This window comes from Scyliorhinus torazame, chromosome 5 (assembly GCF_047496885.1).
Source record: "Scyliorhinus torazame isolate Kashiwa2021f chromosome 5, sScyTor2.1, whole genome shotgun sequence".
Classification (NCBI taxonomy): Eukaryota; Metazoa; Chordata; class Chondrichthyes; order Carcharhiniformes; family Scyliorhinidae; genus Scyliorhinus; species Scyliorhinus torazame.
The window spans coordinates 94,933,735-94,949,689 of record NC_092711.1 but is presented as its reverse complement, the minus strand read 5'-3'; the positions used below and the strand labels follow the sequence as shown (position 1 = coordinate 94,949,689).

The 15,955-nt window shown below is 47.9% G+C and overlaps 3 protein-coding genes across 4 annotated transcripts in view; 2 read left to right on the top strand and 1 right to left on the bottom strand.

Annotated features, from left to right (window-relative positions):
- The window catches only part of LOC140418987 (uncharacterized), a 384,502-nt gene that overhangs the window by 32,593 nt on the left and 335,954 nt on the right, over positions 1 to 15,955 (top strand). The window lies entirely within an intron of this gene.
- Positions 1 to 15,955, top strand: part of LOC140418992 (uncharacterized) — a 226,194-nt gene that overhangs the window by 193,876 nt on the left and 16,363 nt on the right. The window lies entirely within an intron of this gene.
- The window catches only part of LOC140417804 (uncharacterized), a 100,328-nt gene continuing 96,987 nt past the window's right edge, over positions 12,615 to 15,955 (bottom strand). Inside the window, exon 7 of the mRNA XM_072501259.1 lies at positions 12,615 to 15,475. Within this exon, the coding sequence (XP_072357360.1) occupies positions 14,704 to 15,475 (772 nt within the window). The 3' untranslated portion in view covers positions 12,615 to 14,703. The remainder of the gene's footprint in view (positions 15,476 to 15,955) is intronic.

Genomic DNA, 15,955 nt, shown 5'->3' with positions numbered 1-15,955 from the left:
GATGGAAGTCTTTAAGGTTATGAAAGGGTTCAACATACTAATAGGGATTTCAGTAGAAACCTCTTTATGTAGGAAATGTATTTACTTTAGATCTACCTGTATTGGCAGGAGAAACACTATTTACTATCCAGGATAAAATACATCTACTTCATCAGCTTCTGTAAATCGTTTCCATGGAAATGTATTCTCCCAGGATCAAAGAGCATCAGCCCACTGAAAGCAGAGTTGTGAGACCGGCCAGTCCAGCAAAAAGAAACCCTCCGTTTCCGGGTGCGGCGATGACCAGCTGAGTCGCACGCTTCGGCAGCTCCCTGTGAAACGGACTTTCGGGCTCTTGATAGGAGCCCCAACGGCAATTTTGACGGCTAAAAACACTGTGCGGTAAACCAGAAGGGAATCCCCCCTGGATATGGATGGAAAAAGGAGGAGAAAGTGGCCAGATTGCAGTGGATCCTTTAGAACAGCGGCAAGGAAGGCAAGCAAAAACCAAGATGGCGTCGGAAGGTGGCAGTTTAACATGGGGCCCTGAACAACAAGAGCTCTTGAAATGCTGTGTGGAAGAGGTCAAAAAGGAAATGAAGAAAGAGCTGTTGGCCCCGATACTACAGGCGATCGAAGGGCTAAAGGAGGAACAAAAGACCCAGGAGCGGGAGCTTCGGGTCGTGAAGGCAAAGGCAGCCGAGAATGAGGACGACATACAGGGCCTGGTGGTGAAGACGGAGATGCAGGAGGCACATCAGAAACGATGTGTGGAAAGGTTGGAGGCACTGGAAAACAACGCAAGGAGGAACAACCTGAGGATTCTTGGTCTTCCTGAAGGTGTGGAGGGAGCGGACGTCGGGGCATATGTGAGCACGATGCTGCACTCGTGAATGGGAGCGGAGGCCCCGGCGGGTCCGTTGGAGGTGGAGGGAGCATACCGAGTGATGGCGCGAGGACCGAGAGCAGGAGAAATTCCCAGAGCCATAGTGGTGAGATTCCTCCGTTTTAAGGATAGAGAAATGGTCCTTAGATGGGTGAAGAAAACTCGGAGCAGTAAATGGGAGAACGCGGTGATCCGCGTTTATCAAGACTGGAGTGCGGAGGTGGCGAGAAGGAGGGCGAGCTTTAATCGGGCCAAGGCGGTGCTTCATAAAAAGAAGATAAAATTTGGAATGCTGCAACCGGCAAGACTGTGGGTCACATATCGAGGGAGGCACCACTACTTTGAGACGGCGGATGAAGCGTGGACTTTTATTGTGGAAGATAAACTGGAATGAGCGGGTTATTAAAAAGAACGTTCGAACAAAGTGGTGGGGCGAATGTGGGGGGGCAAAGAGGGGTTTTATGTACTAATCCTGCGATGTGGTAACTTTTCTCTCTCCCACAGGTGGTGATGGGGGGAGGAGGGGAGGTGGAGGAGATGGGGCGTTGGCCATTGGGGGCGGGGCCAAGGGAGAAGCGCGGGCTTGGTTCCCGCGCTATGATAATCATGGCGGGAATAGAGAAGCAGGAAGGAGGGGGCGTCGCACGGTGCGAGCCGAGGTCACGGGGGGAAGCCGAGGTCAGCCAGAGTTTGCTGACTTCTGGGAGCAACATGGGGGGAGTAATTACGCTAGCGGGGGGGGGGGGGGTGGGAGGGGGGAATTACTGGGTTGCTGCTGCTGGGGTGAGGGGGGAGCTGGTATGGGAGAGGATGGGCGGGGGGGGCACCGCCTGGGGGAGATACAGCTGCGTGGGAACCGGGTGAGGAGCTGGAAAAAGGTGATGGCTAATCGACAAGGGGGGGGGTAGGAAGCCCCCCAACTCAGCTGATCACGTGGAACGTGAGAGGGCTGAACGGGCCGATAAAGAGGGCACGGGTACTCGCACACCTTAAGAAACTTAAGGCAGATGTGGTTATGTTACAGGAAACGCACCTGAAACTGATAGACCAGGTTCGGCTACGCAAAGGATGGGTGGGGCAGGTGTTCCATTCGGGGCTAGATGCGAAAAACAGGGGGGTGGCTATATTAGTGGGGAAGCGGGTAATGTTCGAGGCAAAGACTATAGTGGCGGATAACGGGGGCAGATACGTGATGGTGAGTGGCAAACTACAGGGGGAGACGGTGGTTTTGGTAAACGTATATGCCCCGAACTGGGATGATGCCAATTTTATGAGGCGGATGCTAGGACGCATTCCGGACCTAGAGATGGGAAAGCTGATAATGGGGGGAGATTTTAATACGGTGTTGGAACCAGGGCTGGATAGGTCGAAGTCCAGGACTGGAAGGAGGCCGGCAGCAGCCAAGGTACTTAAAGATTTTATGGAGCAGATGGGAGGTGTAGACCCGTGGAGATTTAGCAGACCTAGGAGTAAGGAGTTCTCGTTTTTCTCCTATGTCCATAAAGTCTACTCGCGAATAGACTTTTTTGTGCTGGGTAGGGCATTGATCCCGAAGGTGAGGGGAACGGAGTATACGGCTATAGCCATTTCGGATCACGCTCCACACTGGGTGGACTTGGAGATAGGGGAGGAAACAGGAGGGCGCCCACCCTGGAGAATGGACATGGGACTAATGGCAGATGAGGGGGTGTGTCTAAGGGTGAGGGGGTGCATTGAAAAGTACTTGGAACTCAATGATAATGGGGAGGTCCAGGTGGGAGTGGTCTGGGAGGCGTTGAAGGCGGTGGTTAGAGGGGAGCTGATATCAATAAGGGCACATAAAGGGAAGCAGGAGAGTAAGGAACGGGAGCGGTTGCTGCAAGAACTTTTGAGGGTGGACAGACAATATGCGGAAGCACCGGAGGAGGGACTGTACAGGGAAAGGCAAAGGCTACATGTAGAATTTGACTTGCTGACTACAGGCACTGCAGAGGCACAATGGAGGAAGGCACAGGGTGTACAGTACGAATATGGGGAGAAGGCGAGCAGGTTGCTGGCACACCAATTGAGGAAAAGGATAGCAGCGAGGGAAATAGGGGGAGTGAGGGATGAGGAAGGCGAGATGGAGCGGGGAGCGGAGAGAGTGAATGGAGTGTTCAAGACATTTTATAAAAAATTAAATGAAGCTCAACCCCGGATGGGAGGGAGAGAATGATGGGCTTCTTGGATCGGCTAGAATTTCCCAAGGTGGAAGAGCAGGAAAGGGTGGGACTGGGAGCACAGATCGAGGTAGAAGAAGTGGTGAAAGGAATTAGGAGCATGCAGGCGGGAAAGGCCCCGGGACCGGATGGATTCCCAGTCGAATTCTACAGAAAATATGTGGACTTGCTCGCCCCGGTATTGACGAGGACCTTTAATGAGGCAAAGGAAAGGGGACAACTGCCCCCGACTATGTCTGAAGCAACGATATCGCTTCTCTTAAAGAAGGAAAAGGACCCGCTATAATGCGGGTCCTATAGACCTATTTCCCTCCTAAATGTAGATGCCAAGGTCCTGGCCAAGGTAATGGCAATGAGAATAGAGGAATGTGTCCCGGGGGTGGTCCACGAGGACCAAACTGGGTTTGTGAGGGGGAGACAGCTGAACACGAATATACGGAGGTTGTTAGGGGTAATGATGATGGCCCCACCAGAGGGAGAAACGGAGATAGTAGTGGCGATGGATGCCGAGAAAGCATTTGAAAGAGTGAAGTGGGATTATTTGTGGGAGGTGTTGAGGAGATTTGGTTTTGGAGAGGGGTATGTTAGATGGGTGCAGCTGTTGTATAGGGCCCCAGTGGCGAGCGTGGTCACGAATGGACGGGGATCTGCATATTTTCGGCTCCATAGAGGGACAAGGCAGGGATGCCCTCTGTCCCCATTATTGTTTGCACTGGCGATTGAGCCCCTGGCGATAGCGTTGAGGGGTTCCAAGAAGTGGAGGGGAGTACTTAAGGGAGGAGAAGAGCACCGGGTATCTTTGTATGCGGACGATTTGCTACTATACGTGGCGGACCCGGCGGAGGGGATGCCAGAAATAATGCGGATACTTGGGGAGTTTGGGGATTTTTCAGGGTATAAATTGAACATGGGGAAAAGTGAGTTGTTTGTGGTGCATCCAGGGGAGCAGAGTAGAGAAATAGAGGACCTACCATTGAGGAAGGTAACAAGGGACTTTCGTTACCTGGGGATCCAGATAGCTAAGAATTGGGGCACATTGCATAGGTTAAATTTGACGCGGTTGGTGGAACAGATGGAGGAGGATTTCAAGAGATGGGATATGGTATCCCTGTCAATGGCAGGGAGGGTGCAGGCGGTTAAGATGGTGGTCCTCCCGAGATTCCTCTTTGTGTTTCAGTGCCTCCCGGTGGTGATCACAAAGGCATTTTTTAAAAGGATTGAAAAGAGCATCATGGGTTTTGTGTGGGCCGGGAAGACCCCGAGAGTGAGGAAGGGATTCTTACAGCGTAGCAGGGATAGGGGGGGGCTGGCACTACCGAGCCTAAGTGAGTATTATTGGGCCGCTAATATTTCAATGGTGAGTAAGTGGATGGGAGAGGAGGAGGGAGCGGCGTGGAAGAGATTAGAGAGGGCGTCCTGTAGGGGGACTAGCCTACAGGCTGTGGTGACAGCCCCATTGCCGTTCTCACCGAGGAACTACACCACAAGCCCGGTGGTGGTGGCTACACTGAAGATTTGGGGACAGTGGAGACGGCATAGGGGAAAGACTGGAGCCTTGGGGGGGTCCCCGATAAGAAACAACCATAGGTTTGCCCCGGGGGGAATGGATGGGGGATATGGAATGTGGCAAAGAGCAGGAATAACGCAACTGAAAGATCTGTTTGTGGATGGGAAGTTCGCGAGTCTGGGAGCGCTGACCGAGAAATATGGGTTGCCCCAAGGGAATGCATTCAGGTATATGCAACTGAGGGCTTTTGCGAGGCAACAGGTGAGGGAATTCCCGCAGCTCCCGACACAAGAGGTGCAGGACAGAGTGATCTCAAAGACATGGGTGGGGGATGGTAAGGTGTCAGATATATATAGGGAAATGAGGGACGAAGGGGAGACTATGGTAGATGAACTAAAAGGGAAATGGGAAGAAGAGCTGGGGGAGGAGATCGAGGAGGGGCTGTGGGCAGATGCCCTAAGCAGGGTAAACTCGTCGTCCTCGTGTGCCAGGCTAAGCCTGATTCAGTTTAAGGTATTACACAGGGCACATATGACTGGAGCACGGCTCAGTAAATTTTTGGGGGTGGAGGATAGGTGTGCGAGGTGCTCGAGAAGCCCAGCGAATCATACCCATATGTTTTGGTCATGCCCGGCACTACAGGGGTTTTGGATGGGGGTGGCAAAGGTGCTTTCAAAAGTAGTAGGAGTCCGGGTCGAACCAAGCTGGGGGTTGGCTATATTTGGGGTTGCACAAGAGCCGGGAGTGCAGGAGGCGAGAGAGGCCGATGTTTTGGCCTTTGCGTCCCTAGTAGCCCGGCGCAGGATATTGCTAATGTGGAAAGAAGCCAAGCCCCTGGGGGTGGAGACCTGGATAAATGACATGGCGGGGTTTATAAAGCTAGAGCGGATTAAGTTCGTCCTAAGGGGGTCGGCTCAAGGGTTCACCAGGCGGTGGCAACCGTTCGTCGAATACCTCGCAGAAAGATAGACGGAATGGGAGAAAGAAGGCAGCAGCAGCAGCCCAGGATCGGGGGTGGGGGGGGGGGGGGAGAGGAGGAACCAGAAGGACTCTCAGGGTTGTTAATATATACTGTATAGTATGTATAGGTCGTTGCTACAGATAATTATATATTGGACTGTTAAATTATATTTTTGGAGAGTGTTACTTGTGACAAGGCAGTTGCCAATTAGGGCTAGTTTTCATTTTTGTTATTTATTATTTATTCATTTTTTGTTTATAAAATAGGTCATTGTTATTTGTGTTGTTATAATATTGTGTAAAGGATGCACAATGTACTGTGTTGGTTGACCGAAAATTTTCAATAAAATATTTAATTAAAAAAAAAAAGAAACCCTCCGACCTCCCACTTCACCCACTGTCAGAATGAACATGGTTCAGTTCTGGATGTGATTAACAGCAGCAAAAACAGCAGAATTCAATCCCTGTGATCACTTGTGAACACGCTGGTGTCTCAGCAGGTGGGATGACTGAGTGAATCCCTTCCCACATTCAGAGCAGGTGATTGGCCTCTCCCTAGTGTGAACTCGCTGGTGTCTCTGCAGGGCAGATAATTGAGTAAATCCTTTCACACACTCAGAGCAGATGAATGGCCTCTCCCCAGAGTGAACCCACTGGTGTATCTGCAGGGTGGATGAATTACTGAATCCCTTCCCACACTGAGAACAGGTGAATGGTCTTTCCCCAGAGTGAACTCGCTGGTGTAGCTGCAGGTTGGATAGCTGTGTGAATCCTTTCTCACACTTGGAGCAGGTGAATGGTCTCTCTCCAGTGTGAACTCGGTGAGTCAGAAGATGGGATGAATTAGTGACTCCCTTCCCACACTCAGGGCTGGAGAATGGCCGCTCCCCGGTGTGAACTCGCTGGTGCATCAGCAGATGGGATGACTGATTAAATCCCTTCCCACATGTTGAGCAGATGAATGGTCTCTCCCCAGGTGACCCCGTTGGTGCATCAGCAGGTTGGATGAATCACTGAATCCTCGCCCACACTCTGAACAGGTGAATGGCCTCTCCCCGGTGTGAATTCGCTGATGTGACTGCAGGTGGGATAACTGAGTGAATCCCTTCCCACACTCAGAGCAGAGGAACCGCCTCTCCCTCGTGTGATCCCGCTGGTGCATCAGTAAGTTGGATGATTTTCTGAATCCTTTCCCACATTCAGAGCAGGTGAATGGCCTCTCTCCAGTGTGAACTCGCTTGTGTGTCTGCAGGGAGGATAAAGGAGCGTCTTCCTTCCTACACTCCAAACAAGTGAAAGACCTCTCCCCATTGTGACTGTGTCGATGATTTTCCAGTTGATATGGAAAATTGAATCCTTTACCACAGTCCTCACATTTCCACAGTTTCTCCATGATGCGTGTGTCCACGTGACTCATTTGACAGTCAGTTTAAGCCTTGTCCACACAAAGCACCTGAATGTTCTCACCTCACTGAGACTGGCGATGTTTTTTTCAGGCTGTGTAACTGGTTGAAGCTTTTTCCACAGTCAGTGCACTGGAACACTCACTCGGATGTGTATATCTTGCTGCCTTTCCAGTCACACTGATGTTTCCAGTCAGTGCACTGGAACACTCACTCGGGTGTGTATATCTTGCTGCCTTTCCAGTCACACTGATGTTTCAAATCTTTGAAGCATACAGAACAGACAAATATTTAACTTTGTAGATTTAAAAGTCAACATTATTCTGATGAATCAAATCTCAGAGCTCCACATGTTATTTGTTTTGAGATTTGTGACTTGAAATCCTCCTCCTCTCCTGATATTCTGTAAAAGGAGTTTACAAAAGTTAGCACTGTCAGTACGGCTCAGAAATTCAGAACTGACAATTCTAGTCTCTGTAGAAAATTAGTCACTTGCTCCCTCCATTCTTACTCTGTTATGCCAAACATACACCCTCCCAATTCTCCTAAAGGTGCCAATTCACGTTGATTGACAAATCCATGTTCATCGCATCCTATTCAAATGTGTGTAATATACACCACTCATTACTTTGTGAGAGAAGTGGTGAGATGTGCAGTGAGCCGGCATGATCTGGAACTGGCTGTCCACGGGTGTGGTGGTAGTAGGGGCAATCGAAGATTTGAAATTGAAATTGAGTGGGCACTTGAAGGAAATAATCTTGCAGAGGAACGGGGACATAGAAGAGGAGTAGGAGTGATTGGATTGCTCGACAGTGGAGAGTTGACATGGACTCAAGTTGCACTCCTACTCTATGACTGGAAATATATAACATGGCTACAATACTGTGCTACAAGACTAGAAATAATAATGGTTGTATTTTATTATTGAACTGTGAATAACATTTCTGAGAAGGGTTTCTTTAACAGGATTTTCAAATTTGCTGATGACAGCACCGTAGTGGGTCGGATTTCAAACAATGACGAGACAGAGTACAGGAATGCGATAGAGAAGCTGGTGAACTGGTGCGACGACAATAATCTCTCCCTCAATGTCAACAAAACAAAGGAGATTGTCATCGACTTGAGGAAGCATAGTGGAGAACATGCCCCTGTCTACAACAATGGGAACGAAGCAGAAAGGGTCGAGAGCTTCAAGTTTTTAGGTGTCCAGATCACCAACAACCTGTCCTGGTCCCCCCATGCTGACGCTATAGTTAAGAAAGCCCATCAACGACTCTACTTTCTCAGAAGACTAAAGGAAATTTTACTCACAGATGTGGCACAAGGGGGGGTGGTCAGTCTGTGAGAGGCTCAAACGCGATGAATACAAATTCCGCATTCTGATTGGCTGGAGGACCAGAGAAAATTCCGGTCCTCCAAGTCATCCCATTGGTCAGCGCCTCAGCACAAAGGTCAAGGTGGGTGGCAACTCTTCTCCTTTGGACAGGCGCTTTTCAGGCCGTTGGATAGAGCGGTTTCCCCGGTGCGGAGGATTCTGGGATATGCGGCAGCCATTATTCAGGTGGAATCTCAGCTTCGAAATCCTGGCTCTGGGGCGCACTGACCCAGCCTGACACAAAGTACACGTGGGTGGTCACTGGATTTGATTTGATTCCCTTCGGAAACGTTTGTTGACTTCAGATGTAAAGGTTTAGACAGCCGGCGGACATATTGAGGATGACAATAGGTGACTGCAACTGAACCCGAAATTAGCACCTTGAGAGGATGAGAATTTGGCAAAAGAAACAGGTGTATAAGAGGATTAACTGGCGCTATTATCAATAGAGAAGATGAGTGTGTGCGGGACAGAGATTTATAGTTTCAGAGCGAGATGGATGTTCAGTGACAAGTAGAATTGTCAGTTCTAAATTTCTATCTTCATTGAATAATAGAATCTCTACAGATCAGAAGGAAGCCATTCAGCCCATCGAGTCTTTACCTTTAAAAAAAAATAGAGTATTCAAACAGGCGCCTAGGGGATTTTTACAGTAACTTCATTGCAGTGTTAATGTAAGCCTACATGTGACACTAATAATCATTATTATTATTAAAATTGAATATGGGGGAAAAGCAATGTGTTCCCGATAATTGCCAGGGGCAGGAGAGGAGGCGGGGTGTTGCCGTTCCAAGTGGTGGGGGTGAGTTTGCACTATCTTGGGATATAGGTGGTGTGGAGTTGGGTCCAGCTGGATAAGTTCAAGGCGGACTTCAAGAGGTGGTATGTGTTGCCCTATCTTTGACAGGATGTGTCCAGACAGTGAAAATGATGTTGCTGCCCAAGCTTCTTTCTATTCGAATTTCAGAACCTCAACATCTTTGTTCCCAAGTCCTTTCTGAGAAAGGTGAATGGGATGATGTGTGGGTGGGGAATGCTCTGCGGGTGAGGAAGGTGTTTCTGGAAAGGGATTGATGTGGGCGTGGGGGGGCGGGGGTTGGCTTTGTCAAGCCTGTTGAATGACTACTGGGCAATTACTAGGAAATGGGTGTGGGATGAGTGGTCAGTCTGGGGACTGGATAAGATGCTGTTTGAGGGCACTGTTGTTGGCATCCATGCTGTTCTCGCTGATCCGTACTCCACAAGACCGGTGGGGTTATCAGCGTTGAGGGTTTGGAACCAGTGCAGGCAACACTTCGGACTGAAAGGCATGTCACTGTGGATGCCAATATGTGAAAACCATAGGTTTGCAGCGCTGGACCAGAGGTTCACATGTGGTGGCAGGTTGGGGATAGAGTACTTCAGGGACTTGTTGCTGGGAGAAATGTTTGCAGGCCTGGAGGAGCTTGAGGAGTTGTATCACTTGCCTAAGGGAAACAGTTTTTGATTATAAATCTAGAGTACCTAGTGTGCAGGATGTGGGGGCGATGAACCATGTGCATATGTTTTCGGTGTGCCTGAAATTGAGGGTTTTTTGGATGAAATGTCTGAAATTTTGGGAGCAAGGGTGGCTCGAAGTCCGGAGGTGGCGATATTCGGAGTATCGGAAGATCTGGGAGTTCAGGTGGGGAGAGATGCTTTGGCCTTTGTCTCCCTGATAGCCCAGAGACAAATTTTGTGGAGTTGGCGGGACTAGGAACAGCCAAAGACGAGGGAATGGGTGAGTGACATGGCAGGATTTCTGCACGTGGAAAAAGTTAAGTTTGTCCTACATAGAGTGGAAGGCGGATTCACCCTGAGGAGGAAGCCATGCATCATCTTCTTTAAAGTGAATTAATTGTCGGTGGGGAGGGGGGGGGGGGGGGGGGGGGTAGTTAGGGGTGATTTGTTCGGAGGTGTTGGGAAAAAAAGGTTACCTGTTGCCGAGGATTGGCTTTTGTATTTTTGTATACGTGAAAAATGCCTTCGATAAAAATAAATTCTCTGCTCTTCAGGTTAAGAAAAATTGTGCAGCTCCATCCAATCCTGATCTGAAATTTTATGTGAAATCTTGACCACAAATCGTCCCCTTCTGAGACCAACTATGTTAACACGTATAACAAAGCTGGAGCATGGTTCAGTCCTGGATATGATTAACAACAAAATCCAAGCACAATAGTTATTTGTGAATTTGCTGGTGTTTCAGCAGAGTGGATGAGGTAACAAATCCCTTCCCACAATCAGAGCAGGTGAACGGCCTCTCCCAGTTGTGAAATCGCCGGTGTGTCAGCAGGTTGTCTGACTGAGTGAATCCTTTCCACACATGCAGCAGGTGAACAGCCCCTCCCCAGTGTGAACATTTCACCCCAAGACGAGATTCCAACTACATATCCACATAACCAAGAGCGCTTAATTCCACCACAGTCACATCGCTTAACTCCACTCCGGTCTCCGCTAATCTGCTGCTGACACCTCATTCATTCCTTCTCACATCTGGATTTAACTCTCCGAACACAATCCCTGCTATCCTCCCAAATTTAACCTCCCCGTAATCTTGAGATTATCCATAACTCCACTGCTCATGTGTTTACTCACACCAAGTGCTGTTTACTCATCACCCGTGCTTGCTGGCCCACAAAGGCTTCCAGTCAATAAACAAGTAAATTCCAACATTCGCAGCCATGATTTCCTTCATCTTGTGATCATCCCGGTCTCTGTAATGTGTGTACCCAGAATGCAATGGTAATGCTGCTGCACTTTGATACTATTGCTCAGACATTAGACTGTGTCAGCTCTTATTTATACTGAATAAAATCTAACCACTGCCACCAATAAGGGCTATCACTGTGAATCATTTCAGAGTTTGGAAAAGTGGGGGTGTTAAGGGTCAATACAAATTAGGAGTTGACCATTCGGCCCCTTGATCCTGCTCCACCATTCAATGAAATCAGGGTTAATCTGATTGTGGTCTCAACTCATTTCCTTCCTCCACCCTTTCACTCCCTTGTCAATCAAGAATCGATCAAATGCAGCCTTAAAGCAGATTCAATGGCCCTGCCTCCACCACTCACTGGGGAAGAAAGATTAACAGACTCACAGCCATCAGGGGAAAAACAATCATCCTGATCGCCATTTTAAATGGGAGACCCCTTATTTGTAAATGGTGTCCCCTCGTTCTAGCCTCTGCCACAAGGGGAAACATCCTCTCAGCATTCTCTCTATCAATTCCACTCAGCGTCTCTAACATCATCTCTCATTCTTCTAAACTGCAATGGATACAGGCCCAACCTGTCAAACCTTTCCTCAGAGGATAATCCCCTCAACCCAGGAATCCGGGGTGTCAACCTTCTCTCTACTGCTTCTAATGCACTTATCTCATTTCTGAAATAAGGAGACCCAAACTGTACACAGTGCTCGAAATATGGTCTCACTAAAGACCTTGTACAACTGCAGCAAAACATCCCTACTTTTATATTCCATTTCCTTTGCAATAAACAATAATATTCCATTGACCTTCCTAATCACTGGCTGTACCTGCAGACTAACTTGGGATCAGGCACCCCCGATCTCTCTGTAACTCAGAGTTCTGCAATCTCTCTCCATTTAAATAATATTGTTTTATTTAATACTTTCTGACAAAGTGGACAATTCATACTTTCCAAAGTTGTGCTCCGTCAGTTTTTTACCCACTCACTTAACCTGTTCGTAGTCCTTTGCAGAGTCCTTAAATCCACTTCACAAATTACTTTCCTACCTGTCTTTGAGGCATCAGAAAATTTAGCCGCCATCATTCAATCCCGTCATCCAACACATTCATGTTGAGAGCCCAGCACTGATCCTGGTGACATTCCACTTGTCACATCTTACCCACCCAGAAATGACCCATTTATACCTACTGGCTGCTTCCTGTTAGCTAACCAATCCTCTATCCATGCTGATGTGTTGCCCCCAAGCCACAAGCTCTTATTTTGTGTGTAATAACCTTTGATGTGGCACAATGAGAAATACTTCCTGGAAATCCAGATAAAGCACATCTACAGGTTCCCCTTTATTGACATCCCTTGTTACTTCCTCAGAGAACCTTGATAAATTAGTCAGTCACAATTGATTCCCTGAACTCCATTTTCAAACACTGTGTCAAAAGAAAAATCAAATTTCCTCTACCCCTTTGGCTCCTTTGCCAACTACCTTAGAGGGACTCACTTTCTGTTAAAGAGCCTGTCAATCCATCTCACCCACTTACCCGAAAGTGAACAAATTTAATCAGGAAAGGTCCAACCAATTCAAATAATTTCCTGTTAAAAGTTTATTGATGAAACAGAGCGTGGTTAAAAAAAACTAACAGAAAATTACTTGAGGATCAAAGAAAACCAGAGTAACAGGATGTTCACAATGTTCTGGTCCCAAATGGTTCCCTTTAGCTCCTCTGTACTGTGTCCCCATGACTCCCCGCTTTGGACACTGGGGCATTGAACCCTGGGGGGTCACATCACCGTCAGCCTCAGTGACCCTCGCCCCTGAACCCTGATTGGTTGGATGTGCAATTCCCAGCCAGTCCGCCAGCATCTTCCGGTCTCTATTAGCGATGCCCATGGCAGTTCCCAACTGGGACACAGGCCCTGTTATTCTCAGCTAAATTCAGCCCTCAGCTCCGTCGCCTGGCTGTCAGTGACACGAGCAATAGAGACAGAAAGAAAGGTGCCCGAGGCTCAAATAGGAAATCAAAACTCGTCGATAAGGATCTCCATAAAGGTCAGCAACTTCTTATAAAAAAATCAAGTTCCCAGTCCACAAATTAAAGGATCACACGACGGGACTTCAAGTTTTATGACTTTTAATACAACAAACAAACTAGAAGCTACTTTACCTCGGAAACCTACACAGTAAACTATAAAACAGAACTTTGCCCATTTACACAATCTAAAATCACACTCCACGATTATCGTTACTCTGTCCTGGAAGTCAAAACTTAATTGTCTCAGAACCTGTCCGAAGTGATGATTCATTCCCGAGGATTTACTTCAGTTCTTCGACCAAGACACTGAGAAACAAAGGGAGAATAGAATAGAATGTGAACTGGCAAAATACTTAAAAATGGACTGTTAAAGCTTCTGTGACTACGTAAAAAGGAAATGTTTGGCTCAGACAAAAGGTTTGTCCGTTATAGATAGTGTCAAGAGAATGTAGAATGTGAAATAGAGATCTCTACAGCCACCTCGTTCAACACTCTGGGATGTAGATCAGCAGCTTTTGGGGATTTATTCACTTTAAAGCCCATTAATTTCTCCAGTACAACCTTTTCACCAATACTAATCTCTGCCAGTCTCTTGGTTCTCTGGTGTTTTATGGACAATTTCTGTATCTTCCTCTGTGAAGACAGACACACATTGTTTAGTTTATCTGTCATTTCCTTACTCCCCATTCTAAACTCTCCTGTCTCTGGCTGGAATGGACACACATTGGTCTTTGCTAATCTTTTCCTTTTCACATTCCTGGAGAAGCTTTTCCAGTTGGTTTTTATGTTTCTCATCGGTTTGCTTTCATCAGTTTCTTGATCCTCCTTTGCTGAATTCTAATGGATCTCATGGAATCTTTAACGTTTCTTGTTAGCCAAGGTTACATCACTTTTCCTGTTGGATTTTTGTTCCTTAAAGGAATCTATATTTGTTGTATATATGCAAAATAAAAGTTGCAAAAATCCCAGAGGACCATAGGCTTCTCTCCCCTTTCTCAGTGAGAGAGCTGACTGGTGGTGATTTAACCTGAGGGTCAGCACACCTCAGGCGAGGGGCCTGGTTGCGAAGGCGGGGCCTTCATGAATAAACTCAGCCAGTACGGGAGTTGAATCCTCACTGTTGACCTTGCTCTGCATCACAAACCAGCTGTGCAGCCAACTGAGCTAACCGACCCCCTGATAAATATGTAATAATTCCTTAAATATTAGGCATTCCCTGTACCAATCAGTTTCCCAGACCACCTCTGACAACCTGCCCCTCATCCCATGTTGTTTTCCTCTGTGAGGAACACCCAGATAAATTAAACAAAAGAACCATGTAACCACCAGGGCCCATCTCCATGGTAACGTGGCATGCTTTAGGGGGTTTGAAATGGAAATGGAAACTAAATATCTTCACACTTCCAAATACCCTTTCACTCTATGATCCTTGTACAATTCGAAGCCAGGTATTAGCAACAAAGCTCAAAGAGCATCAGCCCATTGGAGGCAAAGTTGTGAGATCGGCCAGTCCAGCAGAAAGAAACCCTCCGACCATCCCCACTGACCACCTGTCAGAATGAACAAAATGCAGTCCTGGATGTAGAGCAGAAACAATAACAGCAGAATCCAACCCCTGTAATCGATTGTGAAATTGTTGGTGTCACAGCAGGTGTGGTGAAACATGCAATCCCGTCTCACAGTGAGAGGTGGACGGCCTCTCCCCAGTGTGAACTCGCTGGTGTGTCCGCAGGTTGGATAATTGAGTAAATCCCTTCCCACACCGAGAGCAGGTGAATGGCTTCTCCCCAGTGTGAACTCGCTGGTGTGTCCACAGGTTGGATGAATCACTGAATCCCTTCCCACACTGAGAGCAGGTGAATGGCCTCTCCCCAGTGTGAACTCGCAGGTGTGTCTGTAGTTTGGATACTCGAGTAAATCCTTTCCCACACTGAGAGCAGGTGAATGGCCTCTCCCCAGTGTGAACTCGCTGGTGTGTCCGCAGGTTTGATGAATCACTGAATTCCTTCCCACACTGAGAGCAGGTGAATGGCCTCTCCCCAGTGTGAACTCGCTGGTGTGTCCGCAGGCTGGATGAATCACTGAATCCCTTCCCACATTGGGAGCAGGTGAATGGCCTCTCCCCAGTGTGAACTCGCTGGTGTGTCTGCAGGTTGGATAATTGAGTAAATCCCTTCCCACACTGAGGGCAGGTGAATGGCCTCTCCCCAGTGTGAACTCGCTGGTGTCTCCGCAGGTCAGATAACTGAGTGAATCCTTTCCCACACTGAGAGCAGATGAATGGCCTCTCTCCAGTGTGACTACGTTGATGAGTTTCCATCTTTGACGGGGCTTTGAATCCCTTCCCACAGTACCCACATTTCCACGGTTTCTCCATGTTTTGGGTCTCTTCGTGTCTCTCTAGGCGGGACAATCAGTTGAAGCCTCGTCCAGAGACACAACACGTGTACGGTCTCTCCGCACTGTGAATGGTGTGATGTTTTTCAGGCTGTGTAACTGGTTGAAGCTTTTTCCACAGTCAGTTCACTGGAACACTCTCACTCGGGTGTGTGTTGTGTGGGTCTCGGTGCTTTTCCAGTCACACTGATGTTTGAAATCTTTAGCTGACAGTTCGGGCAAACATTTCACCTTCTAGATTCAAAGGCTGATGCTATTCAGGTTCCAAGGAATCGAGTGACTCTGTCAGGTCGAGACGTAACGTCTGAGATTTCTGTCTGTAATTCCTCCTCGTCTAATATCCTGTAAAAAACAATTTACAAAATTCTTCAGTGTCAGTACAGGATAGAAACTCATAACAGACAATTCTATTTTCTATGTCACATTTTTTCCTCTCTTATTCCCCCAAAGCTGTAAATCACCATCCCACACACTCTCCCTCCATTCTCACTCTGCTG